We start from the raw sequence: 18,953 nt of genomic DNA on the forward strand, positions 1-18,953 counted from the left end.
TAGGGAGAGGAGCGGGGTCAGTGCGGGAGGATATATATGGTAGGGAGAGGAGCGGGGTCAGTGCGGGGGGGGGTGTATATGGTAGTAATAGGAGCTGGGTCAGTGCAGGGGGATGCATATGGTAGGGAGAGGAGCGCGGTCAGTGCAGGGGGATGTATATGGTAGGGAGAGGAGCGGGGTCAGTGCGGGGTGATGTATATGGTTGGGAGAGGAGTGGGGGATGTATATGGTAGGGAGAGGAGCGGGGATGGTGCAGGGGGATTTATACGTTAGGGAGAGGTGCTGGATCTGGATCAGTGCAGGGGTATGTATAAGGTAGGGAGAGGAGAGTGGCCGGTGCAGGGGAATGTATACAGGTTAGGGACAGGAGTGGGGTCGATGCAGGGAGATGTATACGGTAGGGAGAGGAGAAGTGTGGAGGCATGTAAATGGAAGTAAGAGGTGCGGATGGATGTATACAGTAGGGAGAGGAGCGGGCTGGCGAGGGAATGTATACGGTGGGGAGAGGAGCGAGTTGGTGCAGGGGGATGTATACGTTAGAGAGAGGAACAGTATGTATACATGTATACTGTACTGAGAGGAGTGTGGCTGGTGCAAGGAAATGTATACAGTAGGGAGAGGAGCAGGGCGGTGCGGTGATTTATATGGTAGGGGAAGGAAGTGGCCTTTCCCTCTCTCCCTGGTCCCTTCTCTTTTTCCCTTGTCTCCCCGCACCACCTCTCCCTCTCCCTTTTCTCTCCACACTACCTCCTCTCCATTTACTCCTCCCAACACCTCCCCCTTTTCTCCTCCCACCACCTCTCCCTCTCACTTGCCTCCCCCACCACCTCCTCTCCCTTGTCTCTCCCATATGTGATATGATGACTGTTTCTCTGGCATTCTTCTGTCAGGTGTTTCTCAGCAAGTAAAAACAATGAATATCTTGGCACAGTTGTTATAAATAGATGTTCCTCTCAAATGACCTTATTAATTCAAATTGACACAATTTGTATTTTATATATACTCAATAAATCTCATAAGGACCACAGCATCTTCTCTGGTAATATAAGATGACAAGCCATCAATACAATATATATATACATATACACAGGATGTTCAGTGTGGCACTCGTTGTCTGCATAAATGAAGAGTCGACAAAACTGTGTCTTAGGTCAACGTTTCAGTGCTCTTTATTCGGCACTATCGTCAGGATAAATGATACATACTGTACAATGTGTACAATTTATATAGCACCACAGTGAATGAATTCCGGCAATTGACCGAATACGCCCCCTGCCTGGCGGCGGTGGATGACGTAAAAGGCGCATTGCTAGTGATGATTACCGTCACCAAAAAACAGACATAAAATATATACAAGTGAAAAATACATGTGAGAGGGAAAGAGAAATCTATACATAGTGCGTGGTTTAATAAGCACAATGGTGAACGATGCAGTAAATATTTACAAAGTAGGATGCTGGAAAATAAAGTACAGAATATTTGCGTTTTGTATAGTTACAATTATACACATTTTAGTTGCAGTTTATCAGCATCAACGAGTCACAAGAAGTAGCAAACATAGTGATATATTGCGGAGGCAGAGCAGTTGTAGCAGTTATTGGATACATGTAACTTAATTAGAACATGGAGTATGACATGTATTCATTTAAACCTCTTGGTGCGATCACACCCAGGCGGTGTATCCATTGTGCTTCTCGTTTTAGTAGTAAGCGATTTCTATCGCCCCCTCTGGTTGGCATGGGAACTTGGTCTATGATTCTTTATCTAAGGCTGGACAGAGTGTGATTTGATTCAGCGACGGGTTGATCGCTTTTTTTGCTTTTTAGGGCCGCTCTTATGCTTGATCGGTGGCCTGCCATCCTGGTCTTGAATTTACACTGGGTTTTGCCAATGTAGCTTAGCCCGCAAGGGCAAATTATTTGGTATATGACGAAAGAGCTATCACATGTGAAGTGTTGTTTGATCAGAATCTTAGATCCAGACTGTGGGTGGTTAAAGCTGTACCCGTTAGCATGAATTGGCATGTAGCATGAATTGGCATGTTACACAACTGCATTTGAAACACCCAGGGCGTTTTTTCAGGAAATGTTGATCATTATCACGAATCGTGATATCTGACTTGACAAGGACATCGCGTAGGTTGGAACCCCGTGCATAGCACGGCATGATGCTGCTATTGGTAAAGGGCGATTGGGCGTCTGTTTTTACTATTGGCCAGTGCTTTTTTACTATTTTCTGCACCTGGGTGGAACTGGTGTGAAATTTGTTAACCCAAGGGATGCGGTCCCTAGGATTATCCTTTGTTTTTTTCTTCAGTAAAGTGGCACGGTCTAGCTTCAGTACTTTTCTTAATCTTGGTGTTGACCAGGTGTGTCCTTTCATAACCTCTGGTTATGAATTTCATGATAAGGTCATCTAATTGTTCAATGGCCGTCTCTCTGTCTGAGTTGATACGCATTACCCTTATCATTTGGGAATAGGGGAGTCCCATCTTGAGGGGAACGGGATGGCAACTATTGATGTGAAGCCCCGTATTACAGTCTGTGGGTTTATAGTGGACCGTGGTATGGAATTTATTCTCCTTGATGTATACTACTTCATCCAGGAAGTCAATTTTATGGCAGTCTATGCGATATGTAAACTTGACAGGGCAGTCACTGCTGTTGTCTATTTCTATCAAGCGTGTAAAGTTGTCTTTGCTGTCTGACCAGGTGATAAATACATCATCAATATATCTGGTATATGTTATGATGTGTGCTTTAAAAAGCATGTTATCAAAAAATATAGATTTTTCAACATAAAACATATATATATTGGCTAGGGCCGGGGCTACCGCCACGCCCATAGAACAGCCTTTGCATTGTAGATAGAACACGCCATTGAACATAAAAAAGTTTTTGGACAAGATAAAGTTAAGTAATAGTATGCAAAAGTCAATAAACACTGTTTTGAATAAGGTACTTTCAATGAGAAAGGTTCTTACGGCATTGCAGGCGTCTCCGTGTGGTATAACCGTGTATAGGCTTGTATATCCTGACGCTAGTGCCAAATAAAGAGCACTGAAACATTGAGTAACTGACACTGTATTGTCGTGACGTGTATTGTATAAGGACGAGTGCCGCACCTACCTACCCATTAATGCTCCATTTGATGCTGTGCTGGCACCGCCGCTGCTGCTCACCTGATTATTGGGAGTGCCGGTCCTACACCCTTTTGTCTATATATGTATAATGATTAAAACATAGTTATTTCAATTCTCCTGTCAAATCTCCGGATATATATTCAATAAAACTGTAAGGATCCGGGGGCAACCTCGCATGCCCTACCTCCATTGCCTCGGACTAAGGTTGGCGGGCGCGTGCAGAACTAGGCTTCGCCAATAATAGCCGCGTTCGAAGGAGTCAGTTAGTCTAGCTCCAACCCAGATGCCACCTGGTCTTAAGAGTGACAACGCGCCCACCAAGGCCAGGAGAGAGCAAGGGTACCAGCTACCTAATGCCCACACGAGGCAAGGGGCCCCCGGGCCCCCAAGGGACTACACAGTGACTACAGGGACTACAGGGACTACAAGTGACTACACAGGGAGATTGGGAATGCTCCCACAGGTGATGAGACAAGGTAACCTATGGCTGGACGCAACAATGCGTGACGGTGGTACATATACACAATGGCAACAATGCTCAGAAGATGGTATGAATAACAATAATAAACAATAGCAACAATGCTCAGAAGATGGGATGCAATAATAGACAATGGCAACAATGCTCAGAAGATGGGATGCAATAATAATAAACCTCAACTGTACTATCCTGCACTGCGAGGGACAAGCCCCACAATGCAGACACCCAGGCTGGTATTAGGGAAACCAGGAGACAGGAGGAATACAAGGCAAAAGGGTACTTGTGTACTTTCACGGCGCCAGCATGGCGCTGTGCTACTTCCGGTTTGTACGCTTGGCAAACTATCTAAAATAAACTAACTTAACTCCATGCCAACATGGATAGTTCATACCCCCACTATCCATGTTGGCATGGAGTTGATTTTAGATAGCGTGGTGAGCGTAGCGAGCCACCGAGCCCGCAGCGTGGACGAGGGAAGCGAGCCCCGCAAGGGGACTCAGACGCTTGGCGCCATGAAACTACACAAGTACCGGCAAAAGTCCAAAGGACACTTAGCTGCAGCAGGGCAGGATGCAGGAACCAACACTGCACGGCTCTGGACGAATCAGGAACCAGGTACGCCAAGGGATTGCTGCGCAGGGGCCACAAAGCTGGGACAGGAAAAGTAGCACACAGGACTCTGGCTGGGAGCTCTGAACTACAGGCTTGCACACGGCTGACTCAGGGCTGACAAGACAGTATAACTGGCAGGGCTAAGTAGGTGAGGCTGCCTTATGAAGGCCTCAGGTGATTAGAGCAGCTGTGCACTCCAGGCTAGCAGGGTTTAATCAAGACACACATGTGCCTGATTGATGCAGAGGAGTGAACTGAAATGGCACAGACTCACCACTGGAGGCCACCAGAGAGTCGATACCAACACTGGCTGCAATACCCGTGGCAGGTAGAAAAGATAGGAGTCATAGGTGATGACTCCTAACAAAAACTGGAGACGTCCGTTGTAACGTGTTCTAAGTAGTCGTTTACTGACAAAGATACCCAACGCGTTTGGTCATCATGACTTCATCCTTCAGGGGTATTAACTGGGAATGGTACAGAAAGGATCTGTGATAATAATACGCACTGATTACAAGCAAACAGATCACAGGTGAGGATGTTACCTTTAGTAGCCATTTAAAAGAAATTGTGTCTATTTTAATTGAAAAGGCCATTGGAGTGGAACATGTATTTATAACAACTGCGCCAGGATATTCATTGTTTTTACATTGTATTTCTATAGGAGATGGTGTTCCTCCTGTTTGCAGATTCATTTCACAACAAATTTGTTTTATATTTGTAGGTGTTTCTCAGCAGTGGGAGATGTTAGCAAAGCCAGGTTCTTGCGGGAGACTAATGAGATTGCAGATCAGTGCGCGGCAGAGAATGTAAGTATCCGCTGTCCGTAGGGGGAGGGTCCTAGGGTTAGTATGCGCTGTCTATAGGGGGAGGGTCCTAGGGTTAGTATCCGCTGTCTATAGGGGATGGGTCCTAGGGTTAGTATCCGCTGTCTATAGGGGGAGGGTCCTAGGGTTAGTATCCGCTGTCCGTAGGGGGAGGGTCCTAGGGTTAGTATGCGCTGTCCGTAGGGGGAGGGTCCTAGGGTTAGTATCCGCTGTCTATAGGGGGAGGGTCCTAGGGTTAGTATGCGCTGTCCGTAGGGGGAGGGTCCTAGGGTTAGTATGCGCTGTCTATAGCGGATGGGTCCTAGGGTTAGTATGCGCTGTCCGTAGGGGGAGGGTTCTAGGGTTAGTATGCGCTGTCTATAGGGGGATGGGTCCTAGGGTTAGTATCCGCTGTCCGTAGGGGGAGGGTCCTAGGGTTAGTATGCGCTGTCCGTAGGGGGAGGGTCCTAGGGTTAGTATACGCTGTCCGTAGGGGGAGGGTCCTAGGGTTAGTATGCACTGTCCGTAGGGGGAGGGTCCTAGGGTTAGTATGCGCTGTCTATAGGGGGAGGGTCCTAGGGTTAGTATACGCTGTCCGTAGGGGGAGGGTCCTAGGGTTAGTATCCGCTGTCCGTAGGGGGAGGGTCCTAGGGTTAGTATGCGCTGTCTATAGGGGGAGGGTCCTAGGGTTAGTATGCGCTGTCTATAGGGGGAGGGTCCTAGGGTTAGTATGTGCTGTCTATAGGGGGATGGTCCTAGGGTTAGTATGCACTGTCTATAGGGGGAGGGTCCTAGGGTTAGTATGCGCTGTCTATAGGGGGAGGGTCCTAGGGTTAGTATGCGCTGTCTATAGGGGGAGGGTCCTAGGGTTAGTATGCGCTGTCTATAGGGGGAGGGTCCTAGGGTTAGTATCCGCTGTCTATAGGGGGAGGGTCCTAGGGTTAGTATCCGCTGTCCGTAGGGGGAGGGTCCTAGGGTTAGTATCCGCTGTCCGTAGGGGGAGGGTCCTAGGGTTAGTATGCGCTGTCTATAGGGGGAGGGTCCTAGGGTTAGTATGCGCTGTCTATAGGGGGAGGGTCCTAGGGTTAGTATCTGCTGTCCATAGGGGGAGGGTCCTAGGGTTAGTATGCGCTGTCTATAGGGGGAGGGTCCTAGGGTTAGTATGCGCTGTCTATAGGGGGAGGGTCCTAGGGTTAGTAGGCGCTGTCTATAGGGGATGGGTCCTAGGGTTAGTATGCGCTGTCTATAGGGGGAGGGTCCTAGGGTTAGTATGCGCTGTCTATAGGGGGAGGGTCCTAGGGTTAGTATCTGCTGTCCATAGGGGGAGGGTCCTAGGGTTAGTAGGCGCTGTCTATAGGGGGAGGGTCCTAGGGTTAGTATGCGCTGTCTATAGGGGGAGGGTCCTAGGGTTAGTATGCGCTGTCTATAGGGGGAGGGTCCTAGGGTTAGTATCCGCTGTCTATAGGGGGAGGGTCCTAGGGTTAGTATCCGCTGTCTATAGGGGGAGGGTCCTAGGGTTAGTATCCGCTGTCCGTAGGGGGAGGGTCCTAGGGTTAGTATCCGCTGTCCGTAGGGGGAGGGTCCTAGGGTTAGTATGCGCTGTCTATAGGGGGAGGGTCCTAGGGTTAGTATGCGCTGTCTATAGGGGGAGGGTCCTAGGGTTAGTATCTGCTGTCCATAGGGGGAGGGTCCTAGGGTTAGTATGCGCTGTCTATAGGGGGAGGGTCCTAGGGTTAGTATGCGCTGTCTATAGGGGGAGGGTCCTAGGGTTAGTAGGCGCTGTCTATAGGGGATGGGTCCTAGGGTTAGTAGGCGCTGTCTATAGGGGGAGGGTCCTAGGGTTAGTATGCGCTGTCTATAGGGGGAGGGTCCTAGGGTTAGTATCTGCTGTCCATAGGGGGAGGGTCCTAGGGTTAGTATGCGCTGTCTATAGGGGGAGGGTCCTAGGGTTAGTATGCGCTGTCTATAGGGGGAGGGTCCTAGGGTTAGTAGGCGCTGTCTATAGGGGATGGGTCCTAGGGTTAGTATGCGCTGTCTATAGGGGGAGGGTCCTAGGGTTAGTATGCGCTGTCTATAGGGGGAGGGTCCTAGGGTTAGTATCTGCTGTCCATAGGGGGAGGGTCCTAGGGTTAGTAGGCGCTGTCTATAGGGGGAGGGTCCTAGGGTTAGTATGCGCTGTCTATAGGGGGAGGGTCCTAGGGTTAGTATGCGCTGTCTATAGGGGGAGGGTCCTAGGGTTAGTATCCGCTGTCTATAGGGGGAGGGTCCTAGGGTTAGTATCCGCTGTCTATAGGGGGAGGGTCCTAGGGTTAGTATCCGCTGTCCGTAGGGGGAGGGTCCTAGGGTTAGTATCCGCTGTCCGTAGGGGGAGGGTCCTAGGGTTAGTATGCGCTGTCTATAGGGGGAGGGTCCTAGGGTTAGTATGCGCTGTCTATAGGGGGAGGGTCCTAGGGTTAGTATCTGCTGTCCATAGGGGGAGGGTCCTAGGGTTAGTATGCGCTGTCTATAGGGGGAGGGTCCTAGGGTTAGTATGCGCTGTCTATAGGGGGAGGGTCCTAGGGTTAGTAGGCGCTGTCTATAGGGGATGGGTCCTAGGGTTAGTAGGCGCTGTCTATAGGGGGAGGGTCCTAGGGTTAGTATGCGCTGTCTATAGGGGGAGGGTCCTAGGGTTAGTATCTGCTGTCCATAGGGGGAGGGTCCTAGGGTTAGTAGGCGCTGTCTATAGGGGGAGGGTCCTAGGGTTAGTATCCGCTGTCCATAGGGGGAGGGTCCTAGGGTTAGTATGCGCTGTCCATAGGGGTAGGGTCCTAGTGTTTGTATGCGCTGTCTATAGGGGGAGGGTCCTAGGGTTAGTATGCGCTGTCTATAGGGGGAGGGTCCTAGGGTTAGTATGCGCTGTCTATAGGGGGAGGGTCCTAGGGTTAGTATGCGCTGTCTATAGGGGGAGGGTCCTAGGGTTAGTATCTGCTGTCCATAGGGGGAGGGTCCTAGGGTTAGTATGCGCTGTCCATAGGGGGAGGGTCCTAGTGTTTGTATGCGCTGTCTATAGGGGGAGGGTCCCTGGGTTAGTATACGCTGTCTTTAAGGGGAGGGTCCTAGGGTTAGTATGCGCTGTCTATAGGGGGAGGGTCCTAGGGTTAGTATCCGTTGTCCATAGGGGGAGAGTCCTAGGTTTAGTATGCGCTGTCCGTAGGGGGAGGGTCCTAGGGTTAGTATGCGCTGTCTATAGGGGGAGGGTCCTAGGGTTAGTATGCGCTGTCTATAGGGGGAGGGTCCTAGGGTTAGTATCCGCTGTCTATAGGGGGAGGGTCCTAGGGTTAGTATGTGCTGTCTATAGGGGGAGGGTCCTAGGATTAGTATGCGCTGTCTATAGGGGGAGGGTCCTAGGGTTAGTATGTGCTGTCTATAGGGGGAGGGTCCTAGGGTTAGTATGCACTGTCTATAGGGGGAGGGTCCTAGGGTTAGTATGCGCTGTCTATAGGGGGAGGGTCCTAGGGTTAGTATGCGCTGTCTATAGGGGGAGGGTCCTAGGGTTAGTATGTGCTGTCTATAGGGGGAGGGTCCTAGGGTTAGTATGCACTGTCTATAGGGGGAGGGTCCTAGGGTTAGTATGTGCTGTCTATAGGGGGAGGGTCCTAGGGTTAGTATGCACTGTCTATAGGGGGAGGGTCCTAGGGTTAGTATGCGCTGTCTATAGGGGGAGGGTCCTAGGGTTAGTATCCGCTGTCCATAGGGGTAGGGTCCTAGGGTTAGTATGTGCTGTCAATAGGGGGAGGGTCCCAGGGTTAGTATGCGCTGTCCATAGGGGGAGGGTCCCTGGGTTAGTATACGCTGTCTTTAAGGGGAGGGTCCTAGTGTTAGTATGCGCTGTCTATAGGGGGAGGGTCCTAGTGTTAGTATGCGCTGTCTATAGGGGGAGGGTCCTAGGGTTAGTATGTGCTGTCTATAGGGGGAGGGTCCTAGGGTTAGTATGCGCTGTCTATAGGGGGAGGGTCCTAGGGTTAGTATGCGCTGTCCATAGGGGTAGGGTCCTAGTGTTTGTATGCGCTGTCTTTAAGGGGAGGGTCCTAGGGTTAGTATGCGCTGTCTATAGGGGGAGGGTCCCTGGGTTAGTATGCGCTGTCTATAGGGGGAGGGTCCCTGGGTTAGTATGCGCTGTCTTTAAGGGGAGGGTCCTAGGGTTAGTATGCGCTGTCTCCGCGCTGACTGCCAGACACCTGTTGCAGTGGAAGCATTATAAGCTCAGGACTATAGAATAGCATTTATTTATTATTTATTAACAGTTTCTTATATAGCGCACACATATTACACAGCGCTGTACAGAGACTATTATTACCAGTTATTATATAGTGCATACATATTCCGCAGTGCTTTACAGAGTATAGTTGAACATTCACATCAGTCCCTGCCCCAGAGGAGCTTACAATCTATATTCCCTACCACATGTACACGCACACAGACATTCTAGGGTTAATTTTTGTTGGAAGCCAATTAACCTATCTGTATATTTTTGGATTGTGGGAGGAAACCGGAGTACCCGCAGTAAACCCACGCAAGCACGGGGAGAATATACAAACTCCGCACAGTTAGAGCCATGGATCGAACCCATGACCTCAGTGCTGTGAGGCAGTAATGTAACAATTACACCATCCGTACTGCCCACGGATAGCATGGCACACGCTGCCCCCAGTCGCTGCCATGCCAGCCTTAGCTGGTTACTCTAGTCCATAAACTAACCTATCAGGTGGAGGGAGGTTATGGTCAGTGCCTAACCTCAACATACCTCCCACTGCCTAACCCTAACCCCAACATACCTCCCACTGCCTAACCCTAACCCCAACATACCTCCCACTGCCTAACCCTAACCCCAACATACCTCCCACTGCCTAACCCTAACCCCAACATACCTCCCACTGCCTAACCCCAACATACCTCCCACTGCCTAACCACAACATACCTCCCACTGCCTAACCCTAACCCCAACATACCTCCCACTGCCTAACCCTAACCCCAACATACCTCCCACTGCCTAACGCTAACCCCAACATACCTCCCACTGCCTAACCCTAACCCCAACATACCTCCCACTGCCTAACCCTAACCCCAACATACCTCCCACTGCCTAACCCTAACCCCAACATACCTCCCACTGCCTAACCCTAACCCCAACATACCTCCCACTGCCTAACCCTAACCCCAACATACCTCCCACTACCTAACCCTAACCCCAACATACCTCCCACTGCCTAACCCTAACCCCAACATACCTCCCACTGCCTAACCCCAACATACCTCCCACTGCCTAACCCTAACCCCAACATACCTCCCACTGCCTAACCCTAACCCCAACATACCTCCCACTGCCTAACCCCAACATACCTCCCACTGCCTAACCCTAACCCCAACATACCTCCCACTGCCTAACCCTAACCCCAACATACCTCCCACTGCCTAACCCTAACCCCAACATACCTCCCACTGCCTAACCCTAACCCCAACATACCTCCCACTGCCTAACCCTAACCCCAACATACCTCCCACTGCCTAACCCTAACCCCAACATACCTCCCACTGCCTAACCCTAACCCCAACATACCTCCCGGTGCCTAACCTCAACATACCCCCAGTGCCTAACCCTAACCCCAACATACCTCCCAGTGCCTAACCCTAACCCCAACATACCTCCCACTGCCTAACCCCAACATACCTCCCACTGCCTAACCCTAACCCCACCATACCTCCCACTGCCTAACCCTAACCCCAACATACCTCCCAGTGCCTAACCCTAACACCAACATACCTCCCACTGCCTAACCCTAACCCCAACATACCTCCCACTGCCTAACCCTAACCCCAACATACCTCCCACTGCCTAACCCTAACCCCAACATACCTCCCACTGCCTAACCTCAACATACCCCCAGTGCCTAACCCTAACCCCAACATACCTCCCAGTGCCTAACCCTAACCCCAACATACCTCCCGCTGCCTAACCCTAACCCCAACATACCTCCCGGTGCCTAACCTCAACATACCCCCAGTGCCTAACCCTAACCCCAACATACCTCCCAGTACCTAACCCTAACCCCAACATACCTCCCAGTGCCTAACCCTAACCCCAACATACCTCCCACTGCCTAACCCTAACCCCAACATACCTCCCACTGCCTAACCCTAACCCCAACATACCTCCCACTGCCTAACCCTAACCCCAACATACCTCCAGTGCCTAACCCTAACCCCAACATACCTCCCACTGCCTAACCCTAACCCCAACATACCTCCCACTGCCTAACCCTAACCCCAACATACCTCCAGTGCCTAACCCTAACCCCAACATACCTCCCACTGCCTAACCCTAACCCCAACATACTTCCCACTGCCTAACCCTAACCCCAACATACCTCCCACTGCCTAACCCTAACCCCAACATACCTCCCACTGCCTAACCCTAACCCCAACATACCTCCCACTGCCTAACCCTAACCCCAACATACCTCCCACTGCCTAACCCTAACCCCAACATACCTCCCACTGCCTAACCCTAACCCCAACATACCTCCCACTGCCTAACCCTAACCCCAACATACCTCCCACTGCCTAACCCTAACCCCAACATACCTCCCACTGCCTAACCCTAACCCCAACATACCTCCCACTGCCTAACCCTAACCCCAACATACCTCCCACTGCCTAACCCCAACATACCTCCCAGTGCCTAACCCTAACACCAACATACATTCCAGTGCCTAACCCTAACCCCAACATACCTCCCAGTGCCTAACCCTAACATACCTCCCACTGCCTAACCCTAACCCCAACATACCTCCCAGTACCTAACCCTAACACCAACATACCTCCCAGTGCCTAACCCTAAACCTAACCTCAACATACCTCCCACTGCCTAACCCTAACACCAACATACATTCCAGTGCCTAACCCTAACCCCAACATAGCTCCCAGTGCCTAACCCTAACCCCAACATACATTCCAGTGCCTAACCCTAACCCCAACATAGCTCCCAGTGCCTAACCCTAACACCAACATACATTCCAGTGCCTAACCCTAACCCCAACATACCTCCCACTGCCTAACCCTAACCCCAACATACCTCCCACTGCCTAACCCTAACCCCAACATACCTCCCACTGCCTAACCCTAACCTCAACATACCTCCCACTGCCTAACCCTAACCCCAACATACCTCCCACTGCCTAACCCTAACCCCAACATACCTCCCACTGCCTAACCCTAAAGCTAACCCCAACATACCTCCCGGTGCCTAACCCTAACCCCAAAATACTTCCCAGTACCTAACCCTAACCCCAACATACCTCCCGGTCCCTAACCCTAACCCCAAAATACTTCCCAGTACCTAACCCTAACACCGATATACCTCCCAGTGCCTAACCCTAAACCTAACCTCAACATACCTCCCACTGCCTAACCCTAACACCAACATACATTCCAGTGCCTAACCCTAACCCCAACATAGCTCCCAGTGCCTAACCCCAACATACCTCCCTGTCCCTAACCCTAACCCCAAAATACTTCCCAGTACCTAACCCTAACACCGACATACCTCCCAGTGCCTAACCATAAACCTAACCCCAACATACCTCCCGGTGCCTAACCCTAACACCAACATACATTCCAGTGCCTAACCCCAAAATACCTCCCACTGCCTAACCCTAACACCGACATACCTCCCACTGCCTAACCCTAACCCCGACATACCTCCCAGTGCCTAACCCTAACCCCAACATAGCCCCCAGTGCCTAACCCTAACCCCAACATAGCCCCCAGTGCCTAACCCTAACCCCGACATACCTCCCAGTGCCTAACCCTAAACTCAACATACCCCCAGTGCCTAACCCAACATACCTCCCAGTGTCCAACCCTAACACCAACATACATTCCAGTGCCTAACCCTAACCCCAACATACATTCCAGTGCCTAACCCCAACATATCTCCCAGTGTCTAACCCTAACACCAACATACATTCCAGTGCCTAACCCCAACATACCTCCCAGTGCCTAACCCTAACACCAACATACCTCCCACTGCCTAACCCTAACCCCAACATACCTCCCACTGCCTAACCCTAACCCCAACATACCTCCCACTGCCTAACCCTAACCCCAACATACCTCCCACTGCCTAACCCTAACCCCAACATACCTCCCACTGCCTAACCCCAACATACCGCCCACTGCCTAACCCTAACCCCAACATATCTCCCAGTGTCTAACCCTAACACCAACATACATTCCACTGCCTAACCCTAACCCAGTGGTTCTCAAACTTTTTTGAATTACGGCACCCTAGAGCATCAAAAAAAATTTCAAGGCACCCCTAGGCCAAATGCTTCTTATCGAGAAATTCTCCCGGTGCCTAACCCTAACCCCAAAATACTTCCCAGTACCTAACCCTAACACCAACATACCTCCCAGTGCCTAACCCTAACCCCAACATCCATTCCAGTGCCTAACCCCAACATACCTCCCACTGCCTAACCCTAACCCCAACATACCTCCCACTGCCTAACCCTAACCCCAACATACCTCCCAGTGCCTAACCCTAACCCCAACATCCATTCCACTGCCTAACCCCAACATACCTCCCACTGCCTAACCCTAACCCCAACATACCTCCCACTGCCTAACCCTAAAGCTAACCTCAGCATACCTCCCAGTGCATAACCCTAACCCCAACATACCTCCCGGTGCCTAACCCTAACCCCAAAATACTTCCCAGTACCTAACCCTAACACCAACATACCTCCCACTGCCTAACCCTAACCCCAACATACCTCCCGGTGCCTAACCCTAAACCTAACCTCAACTTACCCCCAGTGCCTAACCCCAACATACCTCCCACTGCCTAACCCTAACCCCAACATACCTCCCAGTGCCTAACCCTAACCGCAACATACCTCCCGGTGCCTAACCCTAACCCCAACATACCTCCCCGTGCCTAACCCTAACCCCAACATACCTGCCAGTGCCTAACCCTAACCTCAACATACCTCCTAGTGCCTAACCCTAACACCAACATACATTGCAGTGCCTAACCCCAACATACTTCCCACTGCCTAACCCTAACCCCAACATACCTCCCAGTGCCTAACCTTAACCCCAACATACTTCCCACTGCCTAACCCTAACCCCAACATACCTCCCAGTGCCTAACGCTAACCCCAACATACCTCCCACTGCCTAACCCCAACATACTTCCCACTGCCTAACCCTAACCCCAACATACCTCCCAGTGCCTAACGCTAACCCCAACATACCTCCCACTGCCTAACCCCAACATACTTCCCACTGCCTAACCCTAACCCCAACATACCTCCCAGTGCCTAACGCTAACCCCAACATACCTCCCACTGCCTAACCCCAACATACTTCCCACTGCCTAACCCTAACCCCAACATACCTCCCACTGCCTAACCCTAACCTCAACATACCTCCTAGTGCCTAACCCTAACCTCAACATACCTCCTAGTGCCTAACCATAACCTCAACATACCTCCCAGTGCCTAACCCTAACGCCAACATAGAGCCCGGTGCCTTACCCTAATGTCAACATAACTCCCAGTGCCTAAAGCCGACATACTTCCCAGTGCCTAACCCTAATCCCAGGGTATGGATGTATGGGAGGTATGTTGGGGTTAGGGTTAGGCACTGGGGGCTATGTTGGGATTAGGGATAGGCACTGGGAGGTATGTTGGGGTTAGGCACTGGGAGGTATGTTGGGGTTACGGGTAGTCACTTGGGGCTATGTTGGGATTAGAGATAAGCACTGGGAGGTATGTTGGGGTTAAAGCTATGCACTGAGAGGTATGTTGGTGTTAGGATTAGTCTCTGGGGGCTATGTCGGGGTTTAGGGTTAGTCACTGGGGGCTATATTGGGGTTAGATTTCGGCAATGGCAGGTATGTTGCAGTTAGGGTTAGGCACTGAGGGCTATGTGGAGGTTGGGGGTTAGGCACTGGGGCCTATGTTGGGGTTAGGGTTAGGCAGTGGGAAACATGTTGGGGTTAGGCACAGGGGGCTATGTGGGGTTGGGGGTTAATCACTGGGGGCTATGTGGGGTCGGGGGTTAGGCACTCGGGGCTATGTTGGGATTAGGGTTAGGCACTGGAAGGTATGTTGGGATTAGGGCTAGGCACTGGGAGGTATGTTGGGGTTAGGGTTAGGCACCGTGGGCTATTTTGGGATTAGGGTTAGGCACTGGATTAGGGTTAGGGAGGCACTGGGGGCTATGTGGGGTTAGTCACTGGGAGGTATGTTGGGTTAGGGTTAGGGTTAGGATTAGGCACCTGATTATATGTTGGCGTTAGGGTTAGGCACTGGGAGGTATGTTGGGGTTAGGGATAGGCACTGGGAGGTATTTTGGGGTTAGGCACTGGGAGCTATGTTGGGATTAGGGATAGGCACTGGGATAGGGAGGCACTGGGGGCAATAATAGAGGTTGCGGGTTAGGCACTAGGGGCTGTGTTGGGGTTACGGGTAGGCACTGGGGGCTATGATGGGGTTAGGATTAAGCACTGGGGGATATGCGGGGTTTAGGGTTAGGTACTGGGAGGTATGTTGGCTTTAGGGTTAGGTACTGGGGGTATGTTGGGGTTAGGGTTAGGCACTGGGGGCTATGCGGTGGTTAGGGTTAGGCACTGGGGGCTATGCAGGGGTTAGGATTAGTCACTGGGGGCTATGCGGGGGTTAGGGTTAGGCACTGGGGGTATGTTGGGGTTAGGGTTCGGCACTGTGGGCTATGCGGGGGTTAGGGTTAGGCACTGGGGGTATGTTGGGGTTAGGGTTCGGCACTGTGGGCTATGCAGGGGTTAGGGTTAGGCACTGGGGGTATGTTGGGGTTAGGATTCGGCACTGGGCTATGATGGGGTTAGGCACAGGGGGCTATGTTGGGGTTAGGGTTAGGTACTGGAGGTCTGTTGGGGTTAGGGTTAGATACTGGAGGTATATTGGCGGTAGGGTTAGGTACTGGAGGTATATTGGCGGTAGGGTTAGGTACTGGGGGTATGTTAGGGTTAGGCACTGGGGGCTATGCGGGGGTTAGGGTTAGGTACTGGAGTTATGTTGGGGTTAGGGTTAGTACTGGGGTCTATGAGGGGGTTAGGGTTAGGCACTGAGGGCTATGAGGGTTAGGCACTGAAAGCGGCATGAGGGTTATGGATAAATAGTCACCCAACATACTTCCCACTGCCTAACCTTGGCATTAGGTTAGGTACTGGGGGTATGTTGGGGTTAGGGTTAGGCACTGGGGGCTATGCGGGGGTTAGGGTTCGGCACTGTGGGCTATGCGGGGGTTAGGGTTAGGCACTGGGGGAATGTTGGGGTTAGGGTTCGGCACTGTGGGCTATGATGGGGTTAGGCACTGTGGGCTATGATGGGGTTAGGGTTCGGCACTGGGCTATGATGGGGTTAGGCACTGTGGGCTATGATGGGGTTAGGCACTGTGGGCTATGATGGGGTTAGGGTTCGGCACTGGGGGCTATGTGGGGGTTAGGGTTAGGCACTGGGGGTATGTTGGGGTTAGGATTCGGCACTGGGCTATGATGGGGTTAGGCACAGGGGGCTATGTTGGGGTTAGGGTTAGATACTGGAGGTATATTGGCGGTAGGGTTAGGCACTGGGGGCTATGCGGGGGTTAGGGTTAGTACTGGGGGCTATGAGGGGGTTAGGGTTAGTACTGGGGGCTATGAGGGGGTTAGGGTTAGTACTGGGGGCTATGAGGGGGTTAGGGTTAGTACTGGGGGCTATGAGGGGGTTAGGGTTAGTACTGGGGGCTATGTTGGGGTTAGGGTTAGTACTGGGGGCTATGCGGGGGTCAGGGTTAGGCACTGGGGGTATGTTAGGGTTAGGCACTGGGGGCTATGAGGGGGTTAGGGTTAGTACTGGGGGCTATGAGGGGGTTAGGGTTAGTACTGGGGGCTATGAGGGGGTTAGGGTTAGTACTGGGGGCTATGAGGGGGTTAGGGTTAGTACTGGGGGCTATGTTGGGGTTAGGCACTGGGGGCTATGAGGGGGTTAGGGTTAGTACTGGGGGCTATGAGGGGGTTAGGGTTAGGCACTGGGGGCTATGTTGGGGTTAGGCACTGGGGGCTATGAGGGGGTTAGGGTTAGGTACTGGGGTCTATGAGGGGGTTAGGGTTAGGCACTGGGGGGCTATGTTGGGGTTAGGCACTGGGGGCTATGAGGGGGTTACGGTTAGGTACTGGGGCTATGTTGGGGTTAGGCACTGGGGGCTATGAGGGGGTTAGGGTTAGGTGCTGGGGGCTTTGAGGGGGTCAGTGTTAGGCACTGGGGGCTATGTTGGGGTTAGGGTTAGTACTGGGGTCTATGATGGGGTTAGGGTTAGGCACTGGGGGCTATGCGGGGGTTAGGGTTAGGCACTGGGGGCTATGCGGGTTAGTGTTAGGCACTGGGGGCTATGAGGGGGTTAGGGTTAGGTACTGGGGGCTATGAGGGGGTTAGGGTTAGGCACTGGGGGCTATGTTGGGGTTAGGGTTAGTACTGGGGTCTATGATGGGGTTAGGGTTAGGTGCTGGGGGCTATGCGGGGGTTAGGGTTAGGCACTGGGGGCTATGCGGGTTAGTGTTAGGCACTGGGGGCTATGTTGGCGTTAGGGTTAGGGTTAGTACTGGGGTCTATGATGGGGTTAGGGTTAGGCACTGGGGGCTATGATGGGGTTAGGGTTAGGTGCTGGGGGCTATGCAGGGGTTAGGGTTAGTACTGGGGGCTATGAGGGGGTTAGGCACTGGGGGCTAGGGTTAGGTGCTGGGGGCTATGAGGGGGTTAGGGTTAGGCACTGGGGGCTATGTTGGGGTTAGGCACTGAGGGCTATGAGGGTTAGGCACTGAAAGCGGCATGAGGGTTATGGATAAATAGTCACCGCTCTATTGGCGGGTGATATTCTCATGCTGACGTTACTGACGTCCTAAGCGTTGTGTACCCCAGGTGCGTTCATGTTTGTTCTCCGATATGTGTCCTCTGCTTACAGGCTGGGGACGGCACCGGGAATTACAGGGTGCAGGCACGCCTCGCTATGCTGGATAACAACTACAAGCTGGCCGAGATGATTTACCTGGAACAGGTGAGCGGCCACCACTGCTAGGTCATGTGACTGGTGCCGCATAGCTACAATACGCCACAGTGATTACACCCCATACAGGTACTGTGCCAGTGACAGTACCCAGGCTGGATATACCGGTCACTGTACCCCGGGGGTGGTATCACTGCCTGCTCGCCCTGTGTATAACACCGCTACACTGTACCCCGGGGGTGGTATCACTGCCTGCTAGCCCTGTGTATAACACTGCTACACTGTACCCCGGGGTGGTATCACTGCCTGCTCGCCCTGTGTATAACACCGCTACACTGTACCCCGGGGTGGTATCACTGCCTGCTCGCCCTGTGTATAACACTGCTACACTGTACCCCGGGGTGGTATCACTGCCTGCTAGTCCTGTGTATAACACCGGTCACTGTACCCCGGGGTGGTATCACTGCCTGCTAGTCCTGTGTATAACACCGCTACACTGTACCCCGGGGTGGTATCACTGCCTGCTCGCCCTGTGTATAACACTGCTACACTGTACCCCGGGGTGGTATCACTGCCTGCTAGTCCTGTGTATAACACCGGTCACTGTACCCCGGGGGTGGTATCACTGCCTGCTAGTCCTGTGTATAACACCGCTACACTGTACCCCGGGGGTGGTATCACTGCCTGCTAGTCCTGTGTATAACACCGCTACACTGTACCCTGGGGTGTTATCACTGCCTGCTAGTCCTGTGTATAACACCGGTCACTGTACCCTGGGGGTGGTATCACGGCCTGCTAGTCCTGTGTATAACACTGGTCACTGTACCCCTGGGGTGGTATCACTGCCTGC

The 18,953-nt window shown here is 52.2% G+C and overlaps 1 protein-coding gene across 1 annotated transcript in view; it reads left to right on the plus strand.

Annotated features, from left to right (window-relative positions):
- The window catches only part of IFT172 (intraflagellar transport 172), a 207,807-nt gene that overhangs the window by 96,233 nt on the left and 92,621 nt on the right, over positions 1–18,953 (plus strand). The window contains 2 exon segments of the mRNA XM_083178982.1: positions 4,957–5,041; positions 18,062–18,154. Coding sequence (XP_083035108.1) covers positions 4,957–5,041; positions 18,062–18,154 — 178 coding nt within the window.

Source organism: Crinia signifera, chromosome 3 (assembly GCF_055691185.1).
Source record: "Crinia signifera chromosome 3, ASM5569118v1, whole genome shotgun sequence".
NCBI lineage: Eukaryota > Metazoa > Chordata > Amphibia > Anura > Myobatrachidae > Crinia > Crinia signifera.